Source organism: Histomonas meleagridis (assembly GCF_020186115.1).
Source record: "Histomonas meleagridis strain 2922-C6/04-10x chromosome Unknown contig_32, whole genome shotgun sequence".
Classification (NCBI taxonomy): Eukaryota; Parabasalia; order Tritrichomonadida; family Dientamoebidae; genus Histomonas; species Histomonas meleagridis.
This window is the reverse complement of record NW_027150863.1, coordinates 502,049-513,170: the sequence shown is the minus strand read 5'-3', so window position 1 is coordinate 513,170 and position 11,122 is coordinate 502,049. Positions and strand designations below refer to the sequence as shown.

At 28.2% G+C, this 11,122-nt stretch overlaps 2 protein-coding genes across 2 annotated transcripts; one reads left to right on the top strand and one right to left on the bottom strand.

Moving 5' to 3' along the window:
• Positions 1 to 2,728: 2,728 nt before the first annotated feature.
• Positions 2,729 to 3,670, bottom strand: GO595_005184 (Myb-like DNA-binding domain containing protein; the record flags this gene model as incomplete). The annotated part of the gene is made up of 1 exon (XM_067918398.1): positions 2,729 to 3,670. One exon carries the CDS (start codon positions 3,668 to 3,670, stop codon positions 2,729 to 2,731), a length of 942 nt encoding a protein of 313 aa, XP_067774734.1.
• Positions 3,671 to 4,444: 774 nt separating this feature from the next.
• GO595_005183 (uncharacterized protein) lies at positions 4,445 to 5,515 on the top strand (the record flags this gene model as incomplete). Its single annotated transcript, XM_067918397.1, has 1 exon — positions 4,445 to 5,515. One exon carries the CDS (start codon positions 4,445 to 4,447, stop codon positions 5,513 to 5,515), a length of 1,071 nt encoding a protein of 356 aa, XP_067774733.1.
• Positions 5,516 to 11,122: the final 5,607 nt, after the last annotated feature.

The window sequence follows — 11,122 nt, the reverse complement described above, 5'->3', positions numbered from 1 at the left end:
TTAAATAGTTTTAGTTTCTCATCTGATAACTTTAGTTCACCATATTTCTTAGTTTGGCATTCATTAATGTTTGGAAAGAATATACATAATTTCGAACCTATCATTTTATGTTTATTAGAAGTTGCAGAAACTTCTGAACATCATAAAGATTTATTTTTATTAATGCGTTATTTATATAGTGTTCATGATGAATTAGTTTTATCATATTTATGTTCCACGTTAAAGTTCATATATTTTTTTAATAATTCTATCTCAAAACATCCAAAGAATTTGGATAATCTTTATTCATTTATAATCTCATGTTTATCTATCTTATGTCATGATTCAATACGACCATTTATGAATCATTTATCAATTATATTTGCATTTTCTATTGTGTTTTCGGATAAATATTATCATAAAATCATCATGTTAAATAAACAAATTATTCAAGAACTTGATCCTTTTATATCAGATGACCCACAATTAAAACATGATTATGATTCATTAAAACATATCTTCACAATGAATAAAACAAATTGTACTTATTATGAAGTATTATATAAAAGTTCAGCAGTAGCTGATACAATTTATTTGTTTTTAGATTCTTTCGATCAAATATTAACATTTAAAGAAGAAAACATTTATGAAGAAGAAGAGGAAGAAGAAGAAGAAAACTTTTCTGAAACAAATTCCAATTTTTCAAATGAATTTGCTTATGAATTACTTTGTTGGGGTTTAAGTTGTAATGACTTAAAAAGAGCTTCAATGAGTTTAATGGCACATCCAATGATTACTAATTCATTAATTATCGCATTATGCGCACGATCATTAGGTAATATTATTATTGCATCTAAAGAAACTAATGATCAAAAGCCTTATTTAATATATATCTCTTCAATGTTATCTAACTTAAGATCAATGGCCGAAAGTTTAAACACACCAAATTCATCAATATTTTGGATTGCTATTGAATGTTTAGGATTTAAGAATCATTATATATATGAACGATCATTAGATATTTTAGAATATTATTTAACAAAGCCGAAATGTTTTATCGTATTAAATGGAGAAGTTGAATTTGATGAAGAAGCTTTTACACTTAATGAGTTTTGGAAATTTCATTCACAATGGCATTATCAGTTTTTAGGGATTGCTAAAACTATATATAAACATAAAATTCATAATGATACAATTGGGAAACAAGTAATTCGAGTATTAAATTATATGGTCCAAACTAAATATACTCCATTATTTAGTAACTCCGTTGATTGTATGTATTGCGCATTATTATCATTGTTACCATGGATGTGGTATGTGTTTAATAAAGATGTCCGACGATTTAACTTAGATACGAATGATGTAATTACAATGAAGAAAACAATTAATGCATTTTTACAAATAATTCAACCGAATAGTGAAAATGAAGAAAGGAACTTAAAGATTATTCATTTTAAAGAATATCTTTCGAAAGTATTTATTAATGATGATGTTATACATATTGATATTTATCCAGTTATGCATGAAATATGTAAACAAATATTACAATTAATTAATAAGGATCATTTACCAATAATATGCGAATTCTTTACTTCATTACTTAAAATCGCAAGGCATTCGATACAAATATTACCTTTTTATTCATTAATGTCTTTTCTCCTTAAGAAAGAAAACTCATTAACAAAATATTTAAAAGAATTTACGTCAATTGTTAAAGCTGAAAAGAAACTTTTACGAAGTTATTACGTTGATTTATACTTAAAAGAATATAATAAACATGTAAATAATGAAAATGATTTTTCAGTAATAAAAGAAAATGACGAAATACCAAAAATAGTTTTAATCCCAAGAATTATTATAGTGATCGCACCACAATTAACTGATATTGTCGATACGAACATTGATTTCGATGAATTTGATGATTTATATTTGTTGCCACCAATGTTACCGAATGATGAATCGATAATGGGAATTGAGAAATTCCAAAAATTATCAAATGATATTAAGAAGTTAAAAATTCATCCGTTCCAAGAATACGAAGTGTTATTACGTAAATTACATTTTTCGATTTATGAAAATGAAAATTCGTATTTGAAGAAATTGGAATTAATCGATGAAATTGACGTAAATGAAATATTTAAAAATGCTATAAAAAAGTGCGAAATAGAAAATAAGAAAATTGAAGAACAAGAAAAATTGAAAATAGAAGAAAAAGAAAAAGAAGAAAATAATAAAGACGAATACTTCCAACAATTGCCTGAACAAATGATCGTAATAAAAGCTTTGGAATTCGTCCCAACACAAAATGAAATCGCAAGATTGTATGAAGAAGCATTAGGTAACTTCATGGGTAATTGCGCTTGTGATGACTTGGAACCATTGTAAAGAATATTAATAGAAATTTTGTTAAAAATTTATAAAATTAAAACCGATAATTTTTGATAATTTTATAAAAATTGTGCAAAATTTTGTGGGTTTTATATGTTGTCAACCGGCGGTTATGGCTTCAAAAATTGTATAAAATTAAACATTTTTCAGAAGGTATAAAATTTTATATTTTCAAATTGACACCTGTTGACATGTGTAAACTATTTAAAATCTTTGGCCCAATGACAAATAAAATCTCGAAGCAAATCTAAAAAATATTGAGAGATGCTTTTATTTACATGAGTTTGCGATTTGAGTTAAGTTTGGTTATAAATTCAATAATCCAAGAAATTGGATAATATGAAATTGTATAACATGAAATTTACTTAAAGTGGCTGAGGAAGGCATCTAAACGTTGCTGATCATTACCACATGGCCCCCATTTGATTTTTTGGCCTGGTAAGTTTTGGAGAATTATTGGATCTTGTTTTTCTGGAACAGTCTTCTTGACAAGTGGTGGTATGCCCATGTTGATTGGAAGAAGTGGGAATGTATCAAATAGTTTTTCGGGTGGTCCACCAACTGCAGTGGGTTCAGAAGAAAATCCACGAGATTTTAATTGCATATAATTGTATGGTTTGTTGTTGGTATACCTTTGAGTTGGACTTTGCTTCCAGTGGAATGATTTACTTTGTGATATTGTATGAGGTACGAAGTTTTGGTCATTTTCATCATAAGTAAGTTGTTTGTACCGGTAACGACACTGAACGTCACTCCTGTTTCCCATGACCCCAGCTATCTTTGTCCAAGCCTTATCACCGTATTGTTTGACTAAATTGATTAATTTTGCATCTTCGGTAGAGTCCCAGTTTTTCTTTGAGATCTTGGGGTTAAGGCCACGAGTCCACCTTTGAGAGCATTGAGCTCTATTTCTTCCATTTCCTAAGAATTGAGCAATAGCTTGCCAATTATCAAGGCCAAAACGAGCAACTGCAGCGAGGAGTCTTTGATCTTCTTGTGATGTCCATGTTCTTGTCTTTTTACGCAAAGATATTGAATCGTCCAAATCATTTTCTTCATGATAAGGGAGTGGCTCATCTGGGATATTTATGATATCCCTGATGCGAGCCAAAGCGTCGTCTCTCCCTACAATGTTGTTAAGGATTTGTTGGCACTCTCGGTAACTGATTTTTTCGAATAGATAATCTTCAAAAGCTTGTCGTAGCTTTGTAGTTTCTTCTTGACTTAGTGACGTAACAAAGCCTTCGATATAGGATATCCCTAGATCTACAAGCATCTCAGGGTAAGCGAAATTTGAAGCCATTTATGATCCAGAGGAATGTCGGTTAAATTTACAACATACACAATTTTTTAAATGCAAATCGATTTTCAGATGGCGTTTCAGTTCAATCGTTCTCCACTATAAAAACGGTTTCTATACAAAAAGCCGTTCCATTTTTCTCAAAATTGCATCAAAAAGCATGACATAAAATTTATGATGCTAAATCTGAAGTTATTCATGAGGCTAGAAATTGAGGCAAAACTATAAAATGTTAAATGCAAAGGTACCTTCTAAAATTATGGGAAAAGATGATGAGATATGCAAGATCAGATTCGGTAGAAATGAAAATGTAGTTTCGTCGTTTAACTTTTGAATGGGCTCATTACAGCTGTAAATTTGAATGAGATATTTACCCTTTTTCCCCTTTTAAGCCAACACAGTCAAGATAATTCTACTTTAAATTTTTTTTAATATTGAGGATATAGAACATGAATTGGTGGTCAAGCAACGTGTCTTTAATGATATAATCATTGATCAATTGGAAAAAAAGATGATTAAATTTACCAAGAAAGAAAAGAAATTATTTAAAGCATTAAGCTATATACATGGTAGTGATTTTTTATGATTAAAAAGAATATACTTTCGATTAATGTTTACTCGAGCACATTTTTCATTGTGATCCACACATAATGTACGTTATCAAATCAAAAGTGGCGCGCAATAAAGATGGAAGAATTATTCAAGTTCACGTTTGATGATTCCGGATTTAAAAATGCTTTTAGGAATATTAAAAAAACACTTGATCATCACGAGGAAATGATTCTCGAATTACAAAGACTTTTACGAGATAAACCATCCCGCCAAGAAATAGAAATTGCAAATAATAAATTAAAACAAGAATTTAATGACAAAGTTAAAGAACTTGAACAAGATTTTAATGACAAATTAGATGATTTATACCAAAAATTAACAAATAATATTAACAACACTAATTCCAAGTTAGCACTGCTCCAACAAGAATTAAGAGCTCTCAGACAAGAAAACGCAGGTAAAAACATTAGAGATGAAATTAATTTATTAAAAAATAACGTACAGAATCATACAAACGAAATTAATGAAAACAAGAAACACATTCTTACAATCGCCACAGCTTATGGTGAAGTTTCTGGTTCTCAAGTTTCTCTTGATAAAACACTTGAAAAATCAATGAAAAATTCCACAAATTTCATCACCAGTAATTTTGCTGATCTTCGTAACTCGTTATCTAAGCTTCAATCTGAGGTAGAAAAACGAATTTTTGACTTGTCAGATCTTTCACCCGAACCTGAATTTACTGCTGATTGGAGAGATTCACCAGATTTACCGCCAGTGCCCAAATTTGAAGAAATTAAAGAAACAGTTGAATACACATATAAACTCATTCCAAGACTTCAAGGTTTTCTAAAAGCAATGCATGAAAAAATTGTTGATGAGGATAGCCAAATTGACGCTGAAGCTCTTGACAACCTTCTTAAATCACTAAAAGAAGTGGTGTATAGTATGAAAAAAGATCTAACACATATCAAACGAAAAGTCTCAGATTCACTTACACCAAACGATGTAATTGCAATGATTCGAGAATTCGCTCTAGAGAACTTCCCAGATTTTTCATCAACTTCAGTTGGTGCTGTTCATTGTATTGCTTGTGGAAGAGAAACATCTCAAGTTAAAGGAGCATTAACAGAAGATGAGGCATTCAAAAGACTTGGATCGCCTATGAATACACTCGTGTTGTCTGATCAACAGTTGTATTCAAGTCAAGAAACAATAACTAAGAGTGGTGTAGAAAGTCCACATTCAGTTAGAACAATAAGGTCATCAATAAAAACACGTAAGCTTCCAAAGTGAAACAAATAATATTATAAATAAAGTTAATTGTCTGCTTTATAATTTTTTTGAATAATAGAATTTGGAGAACATTATTGATAAAACAAGAGCAAATCAACTAATTCCCATGGACTCTGTGATATTTGTTTTGACGTTACATAAGGTGCTAAATAATTGATCTCGCCCATCGTCCTCTTGGCGGTTATTTAAATTGAAAAATTCAATCTGTTGTTCTGTTAATTGTGTTGAAACAAACTTTTTGAGCGCTCTTTATTCAAAAATCCTTTGATGCTAAACGATATCATTTTCTTTGTTTCATTTTTTTCGTCTTCTTTAACAATTTAAATAAGGGAACATTCTGTCACTTTTCATTAAAATCATTACGTTTCAGCTTTGTGAACATCTTCCGATCGCAATAACAATAAAACGCGTTTCAGTAAAAGTTATACAAATGAACTGACGAAAAGAAGAAGCGGTTGAAGCTCTCTGTATCGTTTTTGACTGATTTATTGGCAAGTTTCGCAAGTTTTGACACGGATGCGCTATTTCATCTTGGTTTTTCCCATACATTTCTTATGCTTATTACAAACCTCACCAAAAAACTTGGTCTCTAAGATTTTTAGTGATCAATTATCTATTTCTCAAACTCTCCAGTGCTCTCCTTGCCTTACTTTAAAATCCAAGTGTTGTGCATACTTTACATTCTCGTGCCTTAATAAAAAGAACGTGTCCATCAAAGTCACCAATTTTCTTATGCTAAAAGATAATGAATCGAATCCATTTAATATCAGCACAAGAAGATATCATTTTAATTCCCCTTTGCTAGAATTACCGATTTCATATGTTAAACATTGTTTCCAATTCTTTTCTTTAGTGTTTAATCATTTTTCATTAAAAGCACATTTATCAATGCAAATGAATAATAGTTTCATAAAGAAAATGTTCAAATTCAATGAAAATGTTCAAGCACTAATGCGTTACTTTTTAATTTTGGGATTTTCTTTGTGTTATGAAATTAAATTATTACTTATCAAATTGAAAACAAACGAAAAGAAAAAACATAAAAATGTTATAATTTTTTTTATATTTTTCATAAATTCTTATCAATTATTTTATGATAATACTTCAACATTAACAATAACAAACTCAAATGATTTTAGTGAAATTGAACGATATAAAGACAACACGAAATTTATAAATATCGGTGAAGGAATTTATTTCATTCCAAATAATGCATTTTCAGGATGGCCATCAGTTAATTCAGTTAATTTTGGTAATTCTACGACAGATATTGGGAATTATGTGTTTTCGTCATGCTTAAGTTTAGAAAGGATTATTTTTGGAGAAAATGTTACATCGATTGGTAGTGGAGCATTTTCATCATGTTCATCAATTAAAGACATTACAATTCCAAATTCAGTCACAACTATTGGTAGTTCAGCATTTTCATTATGTTCATCAATTAAAGACATTATAATTCCAAATTCAGTCACATCGATTGGTAGTTCAGCATTTTCATCATGTTCTGATTTAATGATATTAACACTTGGGTATAGAATAACAGAAATTGGAGAATCAGCATTTAGTAATTGTAATGCGCTTGAATGCATTTATTATTATGGTGAGACAGAACCAGCTATTGGTGAATATGCATTTTATAATGTTTCAACGAATGTTATCACATATTCAACATATATAGGAAGTAACTTTGGAGGATTAAGTGTTGACAAAGAAAACGCGGGAGAAAGCTGCAAAGCAATTGCAACACATTCATTTTCATCATCACATACATTCAGTCGAAGTAACACATATTCTCAGTCAAATCCATTTTCATCATCACATACATTCAGTCGAAGTAACACATTTTCATCATCACATATATTCAGTCGAAGTAACACATTTTCATCATCACATACATTCAGTCGAAGTAACACATTTTCATCATCACATATATTCAGTTGTATTCGCACATATTCTCAGTCAAATACATTTACTGAATCGTTTCAAAACGATTTCACATTTTCGTTTTCATATACGTTAGCATATACATTGACAATTGCATATTCATTTACGTATTATGAGACGCAAACAAGATCACTTTCATTATCCATATTTAATTCAACATTTTCTTATATCGAAACTGAATTTCTTTATTATGATTACACAGTTATTATGTATTCGACACATTTTAATTATTATTCAAATTTCATTACAATGTTTCACACGAACATTTTACCATCAAATGGACTTACAACGAATGCATTGATTGGAATTATTTGCGGATCAATTGCATTAGTATTAATAATTGTTGGAATTGTTATATTTTTAATAAAAAGTAATATCAAAAAACGAAAATCGACTTCAACATTACAATTTAAGGATTCAACTACATCAAGTTTAAATCAAAAGGAAGATGTCAATACTTTAGTTGAAGATATTGTTAAAGAAGATGAAGACAATTGGCTATGATTTAATGTAAAATAAAAATATATTTTTAATTGATATATTTTTAATTTAAATAAAAACTATGAAATGATTCGCAATGAGAAATATTAACCGATTACCACTTTGATATAATTCGAAGCCCGAATATGTTGAATATTGTTTTGATATAACATTCTAAAGTTCAAATAGTTTCATGTCATGATTTACAAAATGATTTGTAGTTTACAATAGAAATATTTCATTAAGTATTAGATGTTAAATGTAAATGATATGAATCATAAAGTTACTTTACAAAATATTAATGGAAAAATAAATTATTTATATGATAAGCATTCATACTTCAAAATATTATATTTAAAGATAATTTGAATCAATCTATTAATAATAAGCTAAACACATCCCTAATATATTAGAGATATTATGTATAATTAAATAATATATTGAAAAGAAAAACATATTATTGCATGCGAATAAATAGAAAATAAAGTTTTATCACAAACTTCATATCTTATTACTTTTATATTAATTGTGATGCTTAATCGTACACAAATATATTAATATAAAAAGAATTGAACGCATATCTCTTCAAAATCTTGAAATTTAATACTCTAAAAAGTGCTTAGCAACAACAAAGATATATCATTTTAATCAGCAAACTTAGCTCTAACACATTCATTCAATATATTAATTAAAAGTGTACTTGCAAGCATTAAATGTATTATCCTTTCCTTGTGTCTTTAAATATTGAAACAAACAAATTTTAGGTTAAATTGAAAAACCTCAAAAAAGATACAAATTTTTTACATACTAACCGTATGATTTTTAACTTTTGTATTGGCCGATGTGTATTTGGTAAAGGTCTTGAACTATATTAGATCCTGAAGCATGAAAATTCTTCATTTGCTGTTCGTTTCGAGCATAACAAAGCAATTTACAACCGATACAATACCAGGAATTCCATTTTTTACAACTACAAAAATATCAAATATGAAAAAGAACCTAAGCAAAGAAGGTCTTACTCACACACACAATGTAGATGTTCCAGTCATTGGAATTAAGCATGCGAATTTTAATATATTTAACATTAATTCTACTTTCTTTAAAACAAGTATATTTTCAAATTTCTTGGCTGACAGTAGCTGTACATCAGAAATACTTCAATTCTTTTATGACAAAATAAAATTCCTAGCATCATATTTTACAATTACACAAAATGAATTCTTTATAACAAGTATGCTTATTGAAAACAACATGTCAACACAACCTATGAATATGCATTATGGGAATATATCTTTAAACCAGTACGAATTTCTTTGTTTTGCATCAATTCAAAACGATAAAAAAGACCGACCATTTAAATTCAATGCTTATGTTCGTTTAACCGCTATTTTTTCAATGATGATTGTGGTGGTTTATATCAATTTTTATCAGAAAAAACCACTGTTTCCACAGAATTTTTTTTTGACCAACTACAAATTGAAAACAAACGAAAAGAAAAAACATAAAAATGTTATAATATTTTTTATATTTTTCATAAATTCTTTTCAATTATTTTATGATAATACTTCAACATTAACAATAACAAACTCAAATGATTTTAGTGAAATTGACCAATATAAAAGTACTACGAAATTTATAAATATCGGTGAAGGAATTTATTTCATTCCAAATAATGCATTTTCAGGATGGCCATCAGTTAATTCAGTTAATTTTGGTAATTCTACGACAGATATTGGGAATTATGTGTTTTCGTCATGCTTAAGTTTAGAAAGGATTATTTTTGGAGAAAATGTTACATCGATTGGTAGTGGAGCATTTTCATTATGTTCATCAATTAAAGACATTATAATTCCAAATTCAGTCACAACTATTGGTAGTTCAGCATTTTCATTATGTTCATCAATTAAAGACATTATAATTCCAAATTCAGTCACAACTATTGGTAGTTCAGCATTTTCATCATGTTCTGATTTAATGATATTAACACTTGGGTATAGAATAACAGAAATTGGAGAATCAGCATTTAGTAATTGTAATGCGCTTGAATGCATTTATTATTATGGTGAGACAGAACCAGCTATTGGTGAATATGCATTTTTATAATGTTTCAACGAATGTTATCACATATTCAACATATATAGGAAGTAACTTTGGAGGATTAAGTGTTGACAAAGAAAACGCGGGAGAAAGCTGCAAAGCAATTGCAACACATTCATTTTCATCATCACATACATTCAGTCGAAGTAACACATATTCTCAGTCAAATCCATTTTCATCATCACATACATTCAGTCGAAGTAACACATATTCTGCCTCAAGTACATTTTCTCAATCGCATACATTCAGTATTAATACATTTTCAAAATTGAATACATTTACTGAATCATTTCAACATGATATAACGAAATCTTTTTCATATCTATTAACAGTTACATTATCATTCACATTATCATTTACTTATTATGAAATACAAACAAAATCACTTTCTCTAATTACGATCAATTCATCGTATATTTATATTGAAACAGAATTTATATATTATGATTACACAGTTATTATTTATTCAACTTATTACAATTATTATTCGAACTTCTTTACATTTATTTATAACAATGAATTTCAAACAAATGATAACAAAATAACAATTATCATAATAATCGTTTGCGTTATTGTTGTTATTATTATAATTTCATTACTTATTATATTATTGATTCGAATCAAAAATAAAAAAGAAGAAATTACTGAAAATGAAATTTCAGAACAACAAAATGATAATAACCAAACCACAAACACATTCACAGCAGGAATATCTATCTCAAATATTGAAGAAGATCCTTTTGCAGATGACTTCAAAGAAGATAAATTCATTGAGCAAATGTAATTAAGATAAATAAATAATAAAATGTAGTGTGTTCTAAATGTCTTATTTTCTACCAGCATTTATGTTTAGTTTTGTGCTTTTTGTTTTGTAAAACTTTTGAAAAAAATCACAAACGTTATACCCTTGTAGATAACAGATAAAATTTATTTTATTGAAAGGTGAGTTACCCTTCATGAAGTATTTACTGATTCCTAGGTTATATTAACCTATTTTATATAACAAAATTTGATTGATTTTTTCAAAAAAAATTTATATTAAAATGAATATATAAGCTATTGAGAATATTGTATAAAATAACATGG